Source organism: Xenopus tropicalis, chromosome 4 (assembly GCF_000004195.4).
Source record: "Xenopus tropicalis strain Nigerian chromosome 4, UCB_Xtro_10.0, whole genome shotgun sequence".
Lineage (NCBI taxonomy): Eukaryota > Metazoa > Chordata > Amphibia > Anura > Pipidae > Xenopus > Xenopus tropicalis.
The window spans coordinates 147,660,925-147,682,913 of NC_030680.2; the positions used below are offsets into that span (position 1 = coordinate 147,660,925).

Genomic DNA, 21,989 nt, shown 5'->3' on the forward strand with positions numbered 1-21,989 from the left:
ATTACACATTTACTGGCAAAGTAGATACTGGTCAATTTGTAATATCCTTATATGTAGCCCCTGCCCACCTCTGTTGTGTGTGTAAAGAGGGTGGATGAAATGCACTTACCTCAGGATGTGATGCAAATTTACCCTTTAATATCCTACTATAAAGAGAACAGTATTGGGACTGTTACTGTTCCTTTAAGTACCTTGAGAAGAAGCAAGGGGAAAGCAGTTGTACCCCATGAATGGAGCCATATGGGTTCTGGTAAGATTCCCTACACAGAACTAAGGAACATAGGAAGGCAGAAGGTATGTATCCCCAGTTGAAACCTGATTTTATGTTCATGAAAAGTATAAAATCTTTATTTTGGAAAAAGGCAGACTCGGCCCTATCTCACCTAATCCCTAACTAGGCAGGTACTGCTGGGATACGGGTCCCTCTCTCTCTCCTCGTTGGAGCCTCAAGTGCTTCTCTACCTAACTCAGCACTGACTCTCACACCCTACAACTCCAACCTAACTGATCCTACACAGGGTCGGACTGGGGGGGTGCAGGGTCTAACCCCCCCCCCTCGCTCCTCCCTTGAGCATGCGTAAATTTAATGCATCAGGGGAGGAACGGTCGGGCAGGGGGAGCGCCGCAAGGGTCTCACTAGGGCCAGTCCGACCCTGATCCTACAGTATACCTATCTGAGGTGCCCCCTCAAGTGGAATTGATGCCCTACCTTCCCCCTTATATAGCTTCTCAACAACGCCACCTGGTGGCCCTTCTACCAAATAGTTTATACCCTACAACTCATCCTACTCCTTACACTTCCCCCATGGGTTACCCATACAACATCCTCATTGTTAACTAATTAACTTACTAAAACACACTAAAAGCCCAACAGTTATCAATGTCCAACCAAAAAGAGGCTTTACGGAATTAATAGGATGTCTATGGGGGGGAATGGAACAATTTAGAGAGGATCCAGTAAAACCAAAGCTTCGCTTTAATCATGAGAATAAGCTTGTCCGTCCCAGAAGGCCCCGATTAATGGGAAACAATGGCGACCCTGCCCTCGGCAATATTTAAGCCTGACGCGCTTGTTAGAAGGATATTAGCGGCAGGAATAGAGCTAAAAGCACATTGATTGATCCGGCCGGGCAGCTGTTACCATTACGGGCTTTTTCTCCATCATTTTTCATGTACAAAAGCAGCGTTTCCATTTAGAGCAATTCATCATTTTTGGACGCCGCTTGCGCGATCGCTCCTCGCAGGATTGATTACAGGTGACCTGGGACCGCTGAGTTATGTCTTAGATTTAGACCATCGTGGGAGAAACGACGGGTCTGTCTTTAATCTTGCCTTGTATCGAGTATTGAGCGGCTCCCAAGCACCGGGGGCTTTAGGGGCGGATGTAATAACTAGCGCTAAGTTTATAGCAGATACGGTAACCCATAGCAACCAGCAAGATTGCAGCCCCCCCCCCCATCAGTGAACTGTCCCTTTGAAATCTATAAATACCTCAACTCTGGTTGTTAAAAGGTTAATAGTAAGGCGGCAGCATCCCCTTAATCACTTAGGATCCCTTCTCCTCCTCTAACACACTTGGCCCCTCCCCTTAGGAATTGACTTTGGCTCTTGTCTTACTGGGCATGCTCAGTTCTTCTCAACTCCGGTCACCCAGCATACCCTCAAGTCTAGCAGCCAATGAAGAGGCGGCACTGCTGGTCTCCATAGAAACATGTGTGCTCTGCTGGAGAAACATGTTTTCTCTCCTAACCTCCTCTCCTGAGCTCGGTTTAACCATTACAAGCAGGACTTTTTAGCAATGTAAGTTCTGCCTGTGTAAGCCTGCATCGTATGAACAATGTACTATTTGCAGATGTAAATGTAACGGATGATTTGTGAGAAGGAAAATGGCCGCCTGGTGAAAGCTGCTACTTGTATATGCAGTACAAATGATGCATTGTGGGTAGGGGAGACGTGCCCAACTTATATACATGGTAGGAAAATGGAGGCTTTACATGTCCTTTAAATAGACAATTACCTTAAACTTTTCTTCTTTATTTCTATCTCCAATATCCTGAAGTTGTGCCTAATTGGTTCGCTATAAATGATTCCGCTGCCGATCTCCGTCCATAGTCTCCGTAACCCGATCATATTTTACTTTTTTTTTTTTTTATTTGGGATTAGAATAAAAAGTTTCTCAAATACAATATTCTTTAAATCCCTGGGAGACTCCAGCTTTCTGTTCTGGGAAATTACCTGCGATGCATTGCGTCGGGCCCCGTCCCTACTACCCCTGCCTTGTACATTAAGCAGCTTTCTCCGACCCGCTCCCCTAAATAGTAGTACAACATATGTAAAATAAGCTTGGTTACCATTTTTTTGGTTGCTATGCAGATTTCTAAAAAGAATATAAATCCCAAGGGGAAAAGGTTAGCATCTGGTAGCATTTATATATCTGTCTTTTTCTGACTGCCATTACCTTCTACAGTCTATTATCCACACGTGCCTCTAGGTCTTTCTCCATCGGGGAATCATCTGTCTTAGTTCCATTAGGGGCCTAAAGTATGTAGCTGGTGTATCTATAATCCCAAGTGTATAACCTTACATTTATATTGCTTCAGTCTGCTTCTCCGAGCAGCACATCTTCCTGCACAGTGTAGCAGCCATCTTGCTATAGTTCCAGGGGTACCCAGGGCACAAATAAGCACTCACCCCAAATCCCCCCCTAACTGGCCTTCAGGCTGGGCCCCCTTAGCCCATAACAAGGTTACAGATATATAGAAACATTGGGGTAACAGTCACCCTGCTATAGTTCCAGGGGTACCCAGGGCACAAATAAGCACTCACCCCAAATCCCCCCCTAACTGGCCTTCAGGCTGGGCCCCCTTAGCCCATAACAAGGTTACAGATATATAGAAACATTGGGGTAACAGTCACCCCGCTATAGTTCCAGGGGTACCCAGGGCACAAATAAGCACTCACCCCAAATCCCACCCTAACTGGCCTTCAGGCTGGGCCCCCTTAGCCCATAACAAGGTTACAGATATATAGAAACATTGGGGTAACAGTCACCCCTGCTATAGTTCCAGGGGTACCCAGGGCACAAATAAGCACTCACCCCAAATCCCCCCCTAACTGGCCTTCAGGCTGGGCCCCCTTAGCCCATAACAAGGTTACAGATATATAGAAACATTGGGGGTAACAGTCACCCCGCTATAGTTCCAGGGGTACCCAGGGCACAAATAAGCACTCACCCCAAATCCCCCTCTAACTGGCCTTCAGGCTGGGCCCCCTTAGCCCATAATAAGGTTACAGATATATAGAAACATTGGGGTAACAGTCACCCTGCTATAGTTCCAGGGGTACCCAGGGCACAAATAAGCACTCACCCCAAATCCCCCCTAACTGGCCTTCAGGCTGGGCCCCCTTAGCCCATAACAAGGTTACAGATATATAGAAACATTGGGGTAACAGTCACCCCGCTATAGTTCCAGGGGTACCCAGGGCACAAATAAGCACTCACCCCAAATCCCCCCTAACTGGCCTTCAGGCTGGGCCCCCTTAGCCCATAAGAAGGTTACAGATATATAGAAACATTGGGGTAACAGTCACCCCGCTATAGTTCCAGGGGTACCCAGGGCACAAATAAGCACTCACCCCAAATCCCCCCTAACTGGCCTTCAGGCTGGGCCCCCTTAGCCCATAACAAGGTTACAGATATATAGAAACATTGGGGTAACAGTCACCCTGCTATAGTTCCAGGGGTACCCAGGGCACAAGCACTCACCCCAAATCCCCCCCTAACTGGCCTTCAGGCTGGGCCCCCTTAGCCATAAGTTGGGGTGCATAGACCCCCCTCAATGACTATTAGCAACACAAATATACCCTTAATCCAATCATTGGCTCAACCTTCCCACATTCTCATTTCTTTAATTAAAGAACATGATGGACTCAAGCGAACAAGGAACGTTAGATGAGCTTTGAAAAACCAATAGAAATATTGTGACTGTCAGGTTCTGCCAAAAAACCATGGTTACTACTTGTTTTCGCTACAGATTTGACATTTATTTTTCTAAAGCCGAGTGATCAAAACAAGTCAAAGCATTTTAGTTCTTTAATTCCGTAGGAAGCTGGGAAGTGTCAGGAATCATATGTACGAGCGTCATGTCTTCCTCCCTTTCCCCCAATTCTACATAAAACCCCATGTGATCTGCGCCGCACTCAGCGCCATCATTTTGGTTCAATACTTTTTGGTGTCAAAATCATTCATCTTCAGGTTCTTCTATGAATTAGAATCATGTTCTGTATAGAAGAGCCCTGTATAGAACTTCACTTTATGCACCACTTTCTTATTCCTTTTATTTCAGGGCTTATTCATACCATTATCGGACCCCTTATCCAGAAACCCGTTATCCAGAAAGTCCTGAATTACAGAAAGGCCATCTCCCATAGACTCCATTGAAATAAAAAAAACACATTTTTAAAAATGGTTTCCCTTTTCTCTGTAATAATAAAACAGTACCTGTACTTGATCCCAACTAAGATATAATTACCCCTTATTGGGGGCAGAACAGCCCTATTGGGTTTATTTAATGGTTAAATGATTCCCTTTTCTCTGTAATAATAAAACAGTACCTGTACTTGATCCCAACTAAGATATAATTACCCCTTATTGGGGCAGAACAGCCCTATTGGGTTTATTTCATGGTTAAATGATTCCCTTTTCTCTGTAATAATAAAACAGTACCTTTACTTGATCCCTACTCAATAGAAGTATACATGGTGCAAAAAACAGAATATTTTGCCTCATATTTTTTGCCTCTTTACACTGCTGATGTGATTCTAACTGACCCCTATACAGGAGATTACAGTAGTTCTTCCCACACCAGTTGCAAGCAGTGACCTCTCATGGGCTTCAATTGAATCCCTGTACCCTAAATCTATGGAGTTGGGTTTATGCTAGCCTATAGTGTATCTAAGGTTACTAACCTTACTTCTTGGTGGTGCCAGAGTCGCTTGCTATCTTACGCTTAGGGCTGTTTGTAGCATCTTCCCCTCATCTAGATAATCCTCGTTCATGGTGTCCCATTGACCAATGTTGGCCTGTTTTTGAGACCTTCTACCTCAGGGCACATCTGGGACCTCCCTTCCCAGGCTTTGCACTAATTCCCCCTTTTTCCACTTAGGGTTTCCAACATAAAGATAGCTACTCATGCCCTCCCTATGAGACACCTATATGGCCCATATACGTAAGTGTGTATGAAGGTCAGTATGTATAATATGAGTGCATGTATGGGTGGGTGAGTGAGTGCATGTATGGGTGAGTGCATGTATGGGTGAGCGAGTGCATGTATGGGCGAGCGAGTGCATGTATGGGCGAGCGAGTGCATGTATGGGCGAGCGAGTGCATGTATGGGCGAGCGAGTGCATGTATGGGCGAGCGAGTGCATGTATGGGCGAGCGAATGCATGTATGGCTTCCTGCAGACGACAGATGGCCACTCCCTAGAGTCGCTGGGATTCAGTCAGTAGAGTGTGGGTGCCAGGGACTCACAATACTCAGTGCCTGCTGGTTCCCACTAAGCAAACTGTTGTAGCAGCCCCGCCAGCTGTCAGTTTCACTGTAAAATATTCCAGTGTCTGTAAAGAACATCGGCATTAATAATGCATCACATTCTGTATTTTAATATTATAAAGTTCATGTTCATTTGTAACTGGAATTTTCTGGCATTTTCCTGTAGTAAAAAGAAAGTATTGAAAATACTGTCACCTCCATTGTGACCCCCTTACTCCATCTTTCCCTACGGTCCTCATCTTGCCCTACTGTCTCCATCTTGCCCTACTGTCTCCATCTTGCCCTACTGTCTCCATCTTGTCCTACTGTCTCCATCTTGCCCTACTGTCTCCATCTTGCCCTACTGTCTCCATCTTGCCCTACTGTCTCCATCTTGCCCTACTGTCTCCATCTTGCCCTACTGTCTCCATCTTGTCCTACTGTCTCCATCTTGCCCTACTGTCCTCCATCTTGCCCTACTGTCTCCATCTTGTCCTACTGTCTCCATCTTGCCCTACTGTCTCCATCTTGCCCTACTGTCTCCATCTTGCCCTACTGTCTCCATCTTGTCCTACTGTCTCCATCTTGCCCTACTGTCTCCATCTTGCCCTACTGTCTCCATCTTGCCCTACTGTCTCCATCTTGCCCTACTGTCTCCATCTTGTCCTACTGTCTCCATCTTGCCCTACTGTCTCCATCTTGCCCTACTGTCTCCATCTTGTCCTACTGTCTCCATCTTGGCCCTAGTGTCTCCATCTTGCCCTAGTGTCTCCATCTTACCCTAGTGTCTCCATCTTGTCCTACTGTCTCCATCTTGCCTTACTGTCTTCATCTTGCCCTACTGTCTCCATCTTGCCCTACTGTCTCCATCTTGCCCTGCTGTCTCCATTCTACTTTGCTGTCCCCATATTGTCCTATTGTCTCAATCTTGCCCTATTGCCTCTACCTTGCCTTACTGTCTTGACTTTTACCATACTATCCCCATCATGTCCTGCTATCTCGATCTTGCCCTGCTGTCTTCATTCTACTTTACTATCCCCATCTTGACCTGCTGTCTCCATCTTGCCCTACAGTCCCCATCTTGCCCTACTGTCTCCATCTTGCCCTACTGTCTCCATTGTGACCTACTCACTCCATCTTGTCCTACTGTCTCCACCTTGCCCTACTGTCTCCATCTTGCCCTGCTGTCTTCATTCTACTTTACTATCCCCATCTTGACCTGCTGTCTCCATCTTGCCCTACAGTCCCCATCTTGCCCTACTGTCTCCATCTTGCCCTACTGTCTCCATTGTGACCTACTCACTCCATCTTGTCCTACTGTCTCCACCTTGCCCTACTGTCTCCATCTTGTCCTACTGTCTCCACCTTGCCTTACTGTCTCCATCTTGCCCTACTGTCTCCATTGTGACCTACTCACTCCATCTTGTTCTACTGTCTCCACCTTGCCCTACTGTCTCCATCTTGCCCTACTGTCTCCATTGTGACCTACTCACTCCATCTTGTCCTACAGTCCCCATCTTGCCCTACAGTCCCCATCTTGCCCTACTGTCTCCATCTTGCCCTACTGTCTCCATTGTGACCTACTTACTCCATCTTGTCCTACTGTCTACACCTTGCCCTACTGTCTCCATCTTGCCCTACTGTCTCCATTGTGACCTACTCACTCCATCTTGTCCTACTGTCTCCACCTTGTCCTACTGTCTCCATCTTGTCCTACTGTCTCTACCTTGCGTTACTGTCTCCATCTTGTCCTACTGTCTCCATTCTGCCCTACTGTTACCTTCTGGCTCTACTGTCTATATCTTGCCCTATTGTCACCATCTTGCTCTACCATGTCCACCTTGTCTTACTGACTTGACTTTTCCTTACTGTCCTACTGTCTAGCCATCTTTCCTTACTATCTTGACTAGTGTTTCCATCTACACTTACTGTCACTATCTTGCCCTATTTTCTCAACCTTGCTGTCACCATAATGCCCTGCAGTATCCATCTTTCTTGACTGTTATCATCTTGCCCTACAGTCTCTATCTTTTGCCACTGTTCCTGTTCTCTTGCACTATTATATCCATCCCGCCCTTCTGTGGCCATGCCATCCTAATGTCTCCATATTGCAATACAATTGCCACCTTGGCCTACTGCCCCCACCTTGCACCACTATATACCCTGTATCTCACTACAATCCCTGAAGAAAGTTCAGTATATAAAGTAAGAGTGGCCCATTCTCCCTACATGTTTCTGGACAGTCTGGTGTATCTGATATCCGTACTTCTCTGCCACTCTGATTGGTGCAACATACAGACATGGCCAATACAGAAGATGTGGGCGCTGTGGTTTATCCAGGAGTTTGGGGGGATTGGCACGTGGGCACATTTACGAGCAGGTTCCAAGCTACAGGTCAGCGCCGGGGAGGGAGGTGGAACTGCTGTACCAGCCGTGATGTACAATGTAAACTTCAGCTCATTTATGTTTCATGTTGTTTATCCTTGCAGGTACAATAACTGCGGCTCGTTGTGACATATATATAAAGTTCAGGCGAGTGCGTGTATTAATAAAGAATGACAATATTATGTGTGTTCCTAGCATGTGCCCCCAAAACATTTCCCTTAGAGGCGTGGGTGCCCCATCTGTTCCGGGGAGGCAAGTGTCTCGCTAACTGAGAAATAAATGATTGTGCTGCAAACCTTGGCCTCCAACCCAACACATTTCAGCCAACGGCTCTCTCATGTTCTGTCAAAACAATTTTATTATTCTAACAAATAATTCTGGCAACAATGCAACACGGCTACAGTAACTTTCCTTATCTGGAAACAAAGCCAAGTCTGGTTTTATCCACAAACATCAGCGCTGGGTTGGGTTTTAGGTTTGTAAATAGTTTAATCTCAAAAACATCATATTTATTGTCAGAGATGCCTGGGGGGGCACAAAGGGGGGGACTGTATGCAGGCAAATTGGCTTTCATTAGGTTTATTAGGGCAAAAACACTAAGGAACGCAAGTTTGATGACAGTAAGACAACAGTAGGGCAAGATGGAGACAGTAGGGCAAGATGGAGACAGTAGGGCAAGATGGAGACAGTAGGGCAAGATGGAGACAGTAGGGCAAGATGGAGACAGTAGGACAAGATGGAGTCAGTAGGACAAGATGGAGGCAGTAGGACAAGATGGAGGCAGAAGGGCAAGATGGATGATGACAGTAGGACAAGATGGAGACATTATGGTAAGATAGTGACAGTAAGACAAGATGTAGACAGTAGGACAAGATGGAGACAGTAGGGCAAGATGGAGACAGTAGGGCAAGATGGAGGCAGTAGGACAAGATGGAGACAGTAGGGCAAGATGGAGGCAGTAGGACAAGATGGAGACAGTAGGGCAAGATGGGGGTAGTAGGACAAAATTGAATCAGTAGAGCAAGATGGAGGCAAGGTGATGACAGATGGACAAGATGGAGGCAGTAGGACAAGATGGAGGCAGTAGGACAAGATGGAGACAGTAGGGCAAGATGGGGGTAGTAGGACAAAATTGAATCAGTAGAGCAAGATGGAGGCAAGGTGATGACAGAAGGACAAGATGGAGGCAGTAGGACAAGATGGAGGCAGTAGGACAAGATGGAGACAGTAGGACAAGGTGGAGACAGTAGGACAAAATGGAAACAGTAGGACAAGATGGAAACAGTAGGGCAAGATGGAAGCAAGGTGTTGACAGAAGGACAAGATGGAGGCAGTAGGACAAGATGGAGGCAGTAGGACAAGATTGCACCAGTAGGGAAGGATGTTGACAGTAACATCTCATATGATTGTTTTCCAACCTGATGCCGTTTAAGTATAACCCCAAAGCACCCTGAGACAATCAAAGGCTCCCTAGCTAGGAGCTACACCTTCAAGAAACAGGGTGCTTGGCCCATATGTTGCACTTTGCATGGGTGCCCTCACTTTGCCCTGAGCAGTGTCACTTTACCAAAATCAGAAAAGAGACCTCACTCCTATCAGAGGCAGATGTCTCGTGCCGCAGTCCCACTAGTAACGCCGGGGCCTCTCATCCTGCCCAGTAACCTTCGTGTCTTTCATCAGAAGATTTGATTTGTGCGCAGTTTTTTCTTAACGGTCACAAATTTTTATGCGTTTGGCAAACAACCTTTATCCCTTGCATAAACTTAATCAAGCGACGGCGGTTACAGTAAATGTAAAAATGAGATTACGGTGCTTGGCCAAGTTGAGCCGTGCAATATGGCACGGGGGGGTACATTGTGCCGCAGTGCGTTTTATTGGCCCTTCTAATAACTATTCTGTAGCCTCATTGGCCAAAAATGAACTGATTCCTTTGGGCACTTTAGCCGACCAACTCTGGGCATGGAGGGCACCTTGGAGTACTAGGAACCCATCCTCACTCTCCTGTGGCATGCAGTAATGCTGTAACCACAAGGGGGAGCTAGAGGTTGGACTGACCAATGAAACCACTTCTCCGGGTGTTGGAAACGTTACTGTAATTGGCCGGGAAGTATAGGAGATCTTTGCAACTCATACAGTGGCCAAAAGGAGGAGCTATTGGAAGGACCAATGGAATCACATGGGGGTCTCCTGGTGTTCTTATTGGCCAGTCCAGCCTTAGCCATCATACTACACTGTCTATTTGAGTGTATATTAACGGGGGATACAACTCTGCTAATAAACAGGACTTCTATTCATTAAGTAGTTCAGAACGGTTTTTGTTTAGACTGTGCAGTCCGGCTGCCTGTGTCTCTGGCTTACGGATAATGAGGAGTTCATTATACAGAGGATTTAACTGAATGAGCATCTGCTCTTCCCTTATTGGCTCTGAGTAACAAAGGAGGTGGGATTATATGGCAGATCAACTCATTCATGGGTACTGCTTTGTACTGTCTAGTATAGGTATGGGACCTGTTATCCAGAATGCTCAGAACCTGGGTTTTTGTAGATATGTTAAACAGTAATTAAACCCAATAGGGCTGTTCTGCCCCAATAAGGGGTAATTATATCTTAGTTGGGATCAAGTACAGGTACTGTTTTATTATTACAGAGAAAAGGGAATCATTTAACCATTAAATAAACCCAATAGGGCTGTTCTGCCCCAATAAGGGGTAATTATATCTTAGTTGGGATCAAGTACAGGTACTGTTTTATTATTACAGAGAAAAGGGAATCATTTAACCATGAAATAAACCCAATAGGGCTGTTCTGCCCAATAAGGGGTAATTATATCTTAGTTGGGATCAAGTACAGGTACTGTTTTATTATTACAGAGAAAAGGGAATCATTTAACCATGAAATAAACCCAATAGGGCTGTTCTGCCCCCAATAAGGGGTAATTATATCTTAGTTGGGATCAAGTACAGGTACTGTTTTATTATTACAGAGAAAAGGGAATCATTTAACCATGAAATAAACCCAATAGGGCTGTTCTGCCCCAATAAGGGGTAATTATATCTTAGTTGGGATCAAGTACAGGTACTGTTTTATTATTACAGAGAAAAGGGAATCATTTAACCATTAAATAAACCCAATAGGGCTGTTCTGCCCCCAATAAGGGGTAATTATATCTTAGTTGGGATCAAGTACAGGTATTGTTTTATTATTACAGAGAAAAAGGGAATCATTTAACCATTAAATAAACCCAATAGGGCTGTTCTGCCCCAATAAGGGGTATTTATATCTTAGTTGGGATCAAGTACAGGTACTGTTTTATTATTACAGAGAAAAGGGAATCATTTAACCATTAAATAAACCCAATAGGGCTGTTCTGCCCCCAATAAGGGGTAATTATATCTTAGTTGGGATCAAGTACAGGTATTGTTTTATTATTACAGAGAAAAAGGGAATCATTTAACCATTAAATAAACCCAATAGGGCTGTTCTGCCCCAATAAGGGGTATTTATATCTTAGTTGGGATCAAGTACAGGTACTGTTTTATTATTACAGAGAAAAGGGAATCATTTAACCATGAAATAAACCCAATAGGGCTGTTCTGCCCCAATAAGGGGTATTTATATCTTAGTTGGGATCAAGTACAGGTACTGTTTTATTATTACAGAGAAAAGGGAATCATTTAACCATGAAATAAACCCAATAGGGCTGTTCTGCCCCAATAAGGGGTAATTATATCTTAGTTGGGATCAAGTACAGGTACTGTTTTATTATTACAGAGAAAAAGGAATTACTTGATTAAAATGGAGTCTATGGGAGACGGCCTTCCTGTTTTCTGGATAATGAGTTTCTGGATAACAGATCCCATACCTATATAATAAATAACTGTAAATAATTTTGTACATTTGTATATAACAGGCAGAACACTTTCCAAGCATTATCCCTATTGGAGGGACTCATGTTGAACGCTGGTTCCAGCCAATCAGGAAGATGATTTCTATATACCTCCCTTAATGACAAAATTGTACAGAAAAATTCCCTAATTCCATAAAAAGTAGATTTCTGAGAGTGGGGGGGGGGGGTTTAAAGCTGATTGGGTAGAACATTCTATCTATGAGAGAGATGCTATTTCCCTATACACAGACCGGCCGTAGGATCTGACCACTTGCTATTCGCGGCTGCCGGCGGCACAGAGACTTATTACATACCTAATAGCGCTTGAAAATCTCAATTTGCCCTACATAATGTATGATCTGCCCCGCGGGGTGAAAGGTTAGGAAGAATAATTGATTGAATTTAAATACAGGAGCCAATGAAACATCATTAGTGTGCGCGCAGGTTCCCCGCCGCCGCCGTCTGTGCCGCTAGAAATCCTAATGGAGCTTCCAATGGCTCAGTGCCGCTATGTGCAAAGTGACCATCTGCAACTGTCTCTGAGCCCCGGGCAGCCTGTCACTGGGCTTTGTAGAAACCCCTAATACCCCTATCCCTGTAATCTGTTCCTTCAAACAGTAGGAATAAATCCCATGTTTATAGGCTGAAATCCAGCTGCAAAACAGTTCTACTCTCTCTGCATCATTTGAAATCCTGGCAGGGGAGGAGGGACTAAAACACTGATGTTACACATTGTAACAACTTCCCCACAGCTTACAGGCAGCATGCAGGAACTACATAACCCACAATGCATTGCACTGGGATGTTCCTTTCCTTATTGGCACCACGTGTGCAGCAGGGGATTGTGGGATTGGGAGGAGGCAGGCTGAAGGCTGAGGGACAGGCGACTACTGTTATGTGAGCCACAAAGTAGTCAGCTGGATCAGCAGGGGAACAGAGGGTGGGGCTTAGGGAACAGGGGGCGGGGTTTAGGGAACAGGGGCGGGGCTTAGGGAACTGTTCCAAACCTTATTATTACATTAGAAACCATGAAAAGGCTGCATATTTTTTAATTGATGTATCTTACAAAGTTGCTTGAAATTCTGTTTACTTTTCAATAAGTTGTATTTGGGTGCAGTTCCCCTTTAGGATTCCATTTAAAGTAGTCACTGTTTGTCTCTCACACAGGAAAGCACAGGCTCCCAGTTGAGTTCCAGCCCCAACACAAGCCAAGCCAATACGCGCTTACTGGAATCTCCCCAGTCCGTGAGTGTCTGCAGGGACAGTAAATCAGCCGGAGTCTGTAGGAACGAAGGAACAGGGGGGTTCCAGCAGAACCCCATTCCCACTCGCAGTCTGTCTCCCACGGAAAGCAGAGCGGAAACCAACAGAGAGCATCCAGTCAGTTCCAGAGTCCGACCAGAGCGATCGGCGAGGATGTCTCTGAGCAGGAAATCTCTAAGGGAAATCCCCAAGGGGGATCAAAGGCTAACGAGCAATGTACCTGTAAGTACTCCTGAAACCTGCACTGCATCCTGGGTAATATTGTATACAATTAACTTTGTATTTTTATAGAGAATAGAATTCTGGAGATAATTTCTAATACTAAGCACAATTCAGCAGGAACAGCCCCCTAAGTTTGCCCATAGCCTGTACAGAGAGATACCATAAAACTATGGCACATAGGGATTCCCCTGTACTAAGCACAATTCAGCAGGAACAGCCCCCTAAGTTTGCCCATAGCCTGTACAGAGAGATACCATAAAACTATGGCACATAGGGATTCCCCTGTACTAAGCACAATTCAGCAGGAACAGCCCCCTAAGTTTGCCCATAGCCTGTACAGAGAGATACCATAAAACTATGGCACATAGGGATTCCCCTGTACTAAGCACAATTCAGCAGGAACAGCCCCCTAAGTTTGCCCATAGCCTGTACAGAGAGATACCATAAAACTATGGCACATAGGGATTCCCCTGTACTAAGCACAATTCAGCAGGAACAGCCCCCTAAGTTTGCTCATAGCCTGTACAGAGAGATACCATAAAAATATGGCACATAGGGATTCCCCTGTACTAAGCACAATTCAGCAGGAACACCCCCCTAAGTTTGCCCATAGCCTGTACAGAGAGATACCATAAAACTATGGCACATAGGGATTCCCCTGTACTAAGCACAATTCAGCAGGAACAGCCCCCTAAGTTTGCCCATAGCCTGTACAGAGAGATACCATAAAACTATGGCACATAGGGATTCCCCTGTACTAAGCACAATTCAGCAGGAACAACCCCCTAAGTTTGCTCATAGCCTGTACAGAGAGATACCATAAAACTATGGCACATAGGGATTCCCCTGTACTAAGCACAATTCAGCAGGAACAGCCCCCTAAGTTTGCTCATAGCCTGTACAGAGAGATACCATAAAACTGTGGCAACATAGGGATTCCCCTGTACTAAGCACAATTCAGCAGGAACAGCCCCCTAAGTTTGCCCATAGCCTGTACAGAGAGATACCATAAAACTATGGCACATAGGGATTCCCCTGTACTAAGCACAATTCAGCAGGAACAGCCCCCTGTATTTGGCTATAGCCTTGATTGCAGGAATTCCCAGTATCCCATTGGACATTTGGTGTATATGTTCCCATGTTTTAAATAATAAGAACATATAGAATAAGTCAATGTCTATCCATAGACGGTTCATCACAATATATATGGGATAAATATCTGGTTCTTTCTAAATCCCATGCACTTCTGAGCTGAGCTTCCCCCCAGTGGGAGAGGCAGGGGCCGGCTCTTGGGAAACAATGGAACGGCCGGGGTAGGGGGTATAAATAAGAGACCTTCTTCCAATGTATCGATCCGCGCAGGTTTGTTTTCCCCACGGTGAGAGGGAATTGATTCCGTTCAGTTTCTCTTTCCCCCCGGAGACCTTGGCTCAGTTATCCCCGCGCTTTGTTTTCCTTCCCCACAGAGGGAGAAATAGAAAGTTAAAAAGGTTCCGCCAAGTAAAGACTGAGACAGAATTTCCTGCTCCGTTTGTCTGAGCTCCGTCAGAACCGCCCCTGCCCGGCGCCGGAAACCCAATGAAATCATTATAATGCCAGAAATAACCGATAATAATAATAACCGATAATAGCCGCGAATTTGCCCAATTTAACTTCATTATGTGCCACATCCCTTACGCTGCGTAATACTGATCTTTCCCATTCCCACTCTATGGGGCTGATTTACTTACCCACGAACGGGTCGAAATGAGTCCGATTGCGTTTTTTTCGTAATGATCGGTATTTTGCGATTTTTTAGTATTTTTTGCGATTTTTCGGCTTCTTTACGAATTTTTCGTTACCAATACGATTTTTGCGTAAAAACGCGAGTTTTTCGTAGCCATCACGAAAGTTGCGTAAAATCTGGCGATTTTTCGTAGCGTTAAAACTTGTGCAAAAAGTTGCGCTTTTTTCGTACCGTTAAAACTTACGCGAAACTTTGCACCTTTTAAGTTTTAACGCTATGAAAAATGCGCAACTTTTCGCGTACGTTTTAACGCTACGAAAAATGCGCAACTTTTTACGCAACTTTCGTAATGGCTACGAAAAACTCGCGTTTTTACGCAAAAATCGTATTGGTAACGAAAAATTCGTAAAGAAGCCGAAAAAATCGCAACAAATACGAAAAAGTCGCAAAATGTTCGTTTTCAAGTCGGAACTTTTCCAATTCGGGTCGGATTCGTGGGTTAGTAAATCAGCCCCTATGTGTCTCAACCCCCTGTCCTTATAGACTGTCAGCTCTTCTGGGCAGGGCCTCTCCACCCTTTGTATCGGTTACTGATTGCTTTATATGTTACTCTGTATGTCCATTGTATAAACCCACTCATTGTACAGCGCTGCGGGATATGTTGGCCCTCAGCGCTCTCCCCCCCACCATGATCATGTCAAGGTAAGTCTGGGTGCGTGAGTGGGGGGCGGGGTCTCCTGAGCGGGAGTGGGGGACGGGGTCTCCTGAGTGGGAGTGGGGGGGCGGGGTCTCCTGAGTGGGAGTGGGGGGGCGGGGTCTCCTGAGCGGGAGTGGGGGCGGGGTCTCTTGAGCGGGAGTGGGGGGCCCGGAGGCAGCAGCCTCAGACATTAGGTTGCCACCTGACCAGTTTTGACCCGGACAGCCCGATTTTGGGAAACCAGACAGGATCTCGAAGATTGATGCGGCGTCATAGCCCCACCCCTTTGACGGGTCAACCCGCCCCCGAGACGTCACGCTCCGCCTCCCTGCCCGGAGTTCTTAGGCAGGCGAATTTCAGGCTGTTCCTGCAGATGTAACATGAACTTGCTGAGCTGCATGATGACCGCGATGCTCTTGGGAAGCAAAAAGCTAGCACTCTACTGGGCGTGGCCTCTCATAGAAGAAGCTGAAGTGGCACAGTGAGAGGCACAGCGTTTATAGCCCTGCGCTGATCCCCAAACGCCCCCTGAAACCGCTTGTGTAAACCCCTAGGGGTCTCTCTGCTCGCTGGGCTTTAATCCCCCATCTCTTTATTAAACTGATTTTTAATTAAAAAACAAAGTGTCACCATTTGGGTAATATTCCCGCCGCGCCGATCCTCCCGTAATTAAACCCCTCGTACTCGTACGGCCGCAGCCTAATCACTCGCCATTAATCACTGGAGCGGGGGCAATAATAGGGATATCGTTATCTTCACCCCCAAACTGCAATAATAGGGATATCGTTATCTTCACCCCCAAACTGCAATAATAGGGATATCGTTATCTTCACCCCCAAACTGCAATAATAGGGATATCGTTATCTTCACCCCCAAACTGCAATAATAGGGATATCGTTATCTTCACCCCCAAACTGCAATAATAGGGATATCGTTATCTTCACCCCCAAACTGCAATAATAGGGGTATCGTTATCTTCACCCCCAAACTGCAGTAATAGGGATATCGTTATCTTCACCCCCAAACTGCAGTAATAGGGATATCGTTATCTTCACCCCCAAACTGCAGTTATAGGGATATCGTTATCTTCACCCCCAAACTGCAATAATAGGGATATCGTTATCTTCACCCCCAAACTGCAATAATAGGGGTATCGTTCTCTTCACCCCCAAACTGCAATAATAGGGATATCGTTATCTTCACCCCCAAACTGCAATAATAGGGGTATCGTTATCTTCACCCCCAAACTGCAATAATAGGGGTATCGTTATCTTCACCCCCAAACTGCAATAATAGGGATATCGTTATCTTCACCCCCAAACTGCAATAATAGGGGTATCGTTATCTTCACCCCCAAACTGCAATAATAGGGGTATCGTTCTCTTCACCCCCAAACTGCAATAATAGGGGTATCGTTATCTTCACCCCCAAACTGCAATAATAGGGATATCGTTATCTTCACCCCCAAACTGCAATAATAGGGGTATCGTTCTCTTCACCCCCAAACTGCAATAATAGGGGTATCGTTATCTTCACCCCCAAACTGCAATAATAGGGATATCGTTATCTTCACCCCCAAACTGCAATAATAGGGGTATCGTTCTCTTCACCCCCAAACTGCAATAATAGGGATATCGTTATCTTCATCCCCAAACTGCAATAATAGGGGTATCGTTATCTTCATCCCCAAACTGCAATAATAGGGGTATCGTTATCTTCACCCCCAAACTGCAATAATAGGGATATCGTTATCTTCACCCCCAAACTGCAATAATAGGGATATCGTTATCTTCACCCCCAAACTGCAATAATAGGGGTATCGTTCTCTTCACCCCCAAACTGCAATAATAGGGATATCGTTATCTTCATCCCCAAACTGCAATAATAGGGGTATCGTTATCTTCATCCCCAAACTGCAATAATAGGGGTATCGTTATCTTCACCCCCAAACTGCAATAATAGGGATATCGTTATCTTCACCCCCAAACTGCAATAATAGGGATATCGTTATCTTCACCCCCAAACTGCAATAATAGGGATATCGTTATCTTCACCCCCAAACTGCAATAATAGGGGTATCGTTCTCTTCATCCCCAAACTGCAATAATAGGGATATCGTTATCTTCACCCCCAAACTGCAAGCGTTTTGTAACCGGATTTGTCTTTGTAGCAAAAGTTTAATTTATTTTTTACGAGCAGAATAAATATATATATATTATATGTCTCTCGCTATTTATATATACAGGGGCCTCAGCGCCTCACTCATTAGTGCTGCAACTGCTGCCAGAGCCCTGTAACCTGAATATGTATAAAGGCACATTCTCTTGGCACTTGTACCTTAACTCCTACAGCGGGATCCACACAAGAAGGTAAAAGAGCGTGCTAATTACTCATTACAGGCTGCAGCTTATTAGTAGTACGGTGATGTACACAGCTTCATAGTGACAGCAGTGATAGAAGAGATACTGGTTAATTATGTACCCCCCACTGTAAATGATAAGGATATTAGCAGTCACTGAGGGGTTCTGTGCCCCCCATATAAAGGCACAAGGCTGCAGGCTGAGTTATACAGGGAACTCTGAGTATCACTCATGTATTATAAGGGATAATGTACCCCCTACTGTAAATGATAAGGATATTAGCAGTCACTGAGGGGTTCTGTGCCCATATAAAGGCACAAGGCTGCAGGCTGAGTTATACAGGGAACTCTGAGTATCACTCATGTATTATAAGGGATAATGTACCCCCTACTGTAAATGATAAGGATATTAGCAGTCACTGAGGGGTTCTGTGCCCCCCATATAAAGGCACAAGGCTGCAGGCTGAGTTATACAGGGAACTCTGAGTATCACTCATGTATTATAAGGGATAATGTACCCCCTACTGTAAATGATAAGGATATTAGCAGTCACTGAGGGGTTCTGTGCCCCCATATAAAGGCACAAGGCTGCAGGCTGAGTTATACAGGGAACTCTGAGTATCACTCATGTATTATAAGGGATAATGTACCCCCTACTGTAAATGATAAGGATATTAGCAGTCACTGAGGGGTTCTGTGCCCATATAAAGGCACAAGGCTGCAGGCTGAGTTATACAGGGAACTCTGAGTATCACTCATGTATTATAAGGGGTAATGTACCCCCTACTGTAAATGATAAGGATATTAGCAGTCACTGAGGGGTTCTGTGCCCCCCATATAAAGGCACAAGGCTGCAGGCTGAGTTATACAGGGAACTCTGAGTATCACTCATGTATTATAAGGGATAATGTACCCCCTACTGTAAATGATAAGGATATTAGCAGTCACTGAGGGGTATTATAAGGGATAATGTACCCTATACACAGAATTATGTGACCTGTAGCCTCGTTCCCTTATATGGTCATGGAACTTTTGGTGGCTTCTTACAGTCTTATAAATTACAGTGGGGGGTTTCCAAATGTAACCCAACAGGAAGCTAACAGAGAGTAATGATATAATAACAGGAGACGTATGAGGAATCAGGAATGGGACTGGCAGAGGCAGCGCCAGGTTTTGTTAAATGGAATATCCCAACCCGTTTGCACATTATTTATGCAGCAGAGCAAGTTGCAGGCAAATATACAGTCGTTTGTGGCCTCTCTGTATCTTTCTCACAGACTAAAAAGTGATTCATTTTATTGCAGACATCTCCTCCCAGCTTATTCATATTCCTCTGCCCCCCCAGTCTCACAGCCTGGCTGCTGAGTTATATTTAGTCTATAATAGAACTGTATAAATCTCCCCCAACCCGACGCTTGGAACAATGTTAGAAATGTGTGAAAAATGGAGCTGTTGAAACATTAAAGCTGAATAAAGCGGCGAGATATAAAGTAACGACGCAGGGATGATCTTTCTTCATTGCGAGCGGCGCTGAACAAGTGGCGGGCTTCCGAGGGCCCGTCTCCCAAACGGCCCCCGATCATTGGCATTTTGCTGTCCTTTTCAGAATAGCACTCAATAGTAAGAAATCCAAGTCCGGCTTGGGACTCCTCCAGTTACATGGGAGTAGGAGAAACAATAGGTTAGCTGAAAGCAGTTCTAATGTGTAGCGCTGGCTGAAAGCTCAGACTCAGGCACACTTTACTGCTGCGCTGCAAGTTGGAGTGATACCCCCCCCCCCTCACCCCCAGCAGCCAATCAGCAGAACAATGGGAAGGGAGCACGATAGCTGCTCCCAGCAGGTATCAGAATAGCACTCAATAGTAAGAAATCCAAGTCCGGCTTGGGACTCCTCCAGTTACATGGGAGTAGGAGAAACAATAGGTTAGCTGAAAGCAGTTCTAATGTGTAGCGCTGGCTGAAAGCTCAGACTCAGGCACACTTTACTGCTGCGCTGCAAGTTGGAGTGATACCCCCCCCCCCCCTCACCCCCAGCAGCCAATCAGCAGAACAATGGGAAGGGAGCAAGATAGCAGCTCCCAGCAGGTATCAGAATAGCACTCAATAGTAAGAAATCCAAGTCCGGCTTGGGACTCCTCCAGTTACATGGGAGTAGGAGAAACAATAGGTTAGTTGAAAGCAGTTCTAATGTGTAGCGCTGGCTGAAAGCTCAGACTCAGGCACAAGGCACTGAGATGGCGCCTACACGCCAATATTACAGCTACAAATACATTTGTTGGTTGAAGAATAAAAGGTTAAATGGCAGAGGGAATTATTTGCTGTGTAACAGTGTCATTTAGAGATAAAAAGTGCCCCATAAACACCATGGCAGTGTCCGTTTAACTTTTACTGTGTTAGAGAATGGCCAATTCTAAGCAAGATTTCAATTGGCCTCCATTATTTATTTATTTTTAATCATTTGCCTTTCTCTTGTGACTCAAATGGGGGTCACTGACCCCGGCAGCCAAACCCTATTGCTCTGTGAGGCTCCAGTTTTATTGTTATTGTTACTTTTCATTACTTATTTTTCTATTCAGTCCCTCTCCTATTCATATATCAGCCTCTCATTCAAACCACTCCCTGGTTGCTAAGGTAATTTGGAACCAGCAACCAAAAAGCTACTGAAACTCCAAGCAAAATAACTGAAAAACAGTAGATAATAAAAAATGAAGACCAATTGCAAATTGTCTCAGAATATTACTCTCTACATCATACTAAACAAAAGCTGATAATACAAAGGTGACCCGCCCCTTTAAAGCACATTGTTATTGTATTTTTTAGGACGACCATTGGAGACATTTCCAGCCCAGTGACATGAGCGCCTCAGAGATGCAGATGCTGGCGAGTCTGAAGAGGGAACAGAATGAGGAGCTGGAAGAGGACGGGACGCTGCACGGTTTGAGCCGCTCTCAGATCGACCAATGCACAGTCAGTATGAGCACGAGCAGCGACGATACAATGAGCTGGAGCGCCTCCATTAAACCAGTGAGTCCAGGTTGTGTGCAGAGTGATTACTGGGCCACTACTGGGTCACGTGACTAGATGTGCCCTCATGTGGCTAACAGTCTCAGTACCCTGTGGTCCCAAAGTAATATAGTAAATGTATATATATATATAACTATCAACACTGGGCAAATTTGCCCATGAGCAGTAACCCATAGCAACCTATCAGCAATTGGCTTTTTTCAGCCAGCTGCGGGTAGACCAATGAATGCAACAGTTTGATGGGTTACTGCCCATGGGCAAATTAGTTGAATGGGTGATCAAGCTATGTTTACATTTTGTCGGGGGAGCACTTAGGTCTGCAGCCCCCCCCCCAGGCAGGTATTCGCTGCAGAATTCCACATTTCGCCATTGGCTAATTCTTTTCGCAAAAATTTGCAGAATGAGGGAAAAGATACGGTCATGTCAAAAAGTTGTAGTTGCATCAAATAAGTCTGAATTTGTAGGCGTGTGCCTGCCCCGCCCCCCTTTGTGATGTCATCGGTGTGGCAGGATAGGCACTGGTCAATAGAGGGGAGGAGCCAGATCAGGTAGGGTTGGGAGTGGGCGGGTTTGGGACGGCTGTGGGTTGAGTTTTTCCCGACCCGCACATCACTAATTTGAATGAACCTTAGGGGATTGGCCTATGTATTCCCCGCCTTTTTGCAAAAAAAAAAGTATCGCCTCCACTTTGTTAAAGGTTTTATATGGAAAATATCTCCCTTTATTCTTCATTCCCGTAAATAAACACGTTCATAGGAATCCAAGCAAATAAAAGTCCATTGTGTCAAATTGATCGGAGCCTCCCCTGCCCCCACATTAATAGATAAAGTCCTGGGATTTGCGCACAAACGGCGCCTCGCAGGCAAATAATAGATCTCAGGCCCTTCATGTCGCG

At 45.3% G+C, this 21,989-nt stretch overlaps 1 protein-coding gene across 1 annotated transcript in view; it reads left to right on the forward strand.

Moving 5' to 3' along the window:
* c3orf67 (chromosome 3 open reading frame 67) overlaps positions 1 to 21,989 on the forward strand; it is a 157,930-nt gene that overhangs the window by 101,355 nt on the left and 34,586 nt on the right. Inside the window, exons 14-15 of the mRNA XM_002935046.5 lie at positions 12,971 to 13,288; positions 20,891 to 21,094. Of these exons, the coding sequence (XP_002935092.3) occupies positions 12,971 to 13,288; positions 20,891 to 21,094 (522 nt within the window). The remainder of the gene's footprint in view (positions 1 to 12,970; positions 13,289 to 20,890; positions 21,095 to 21,989) is intronic.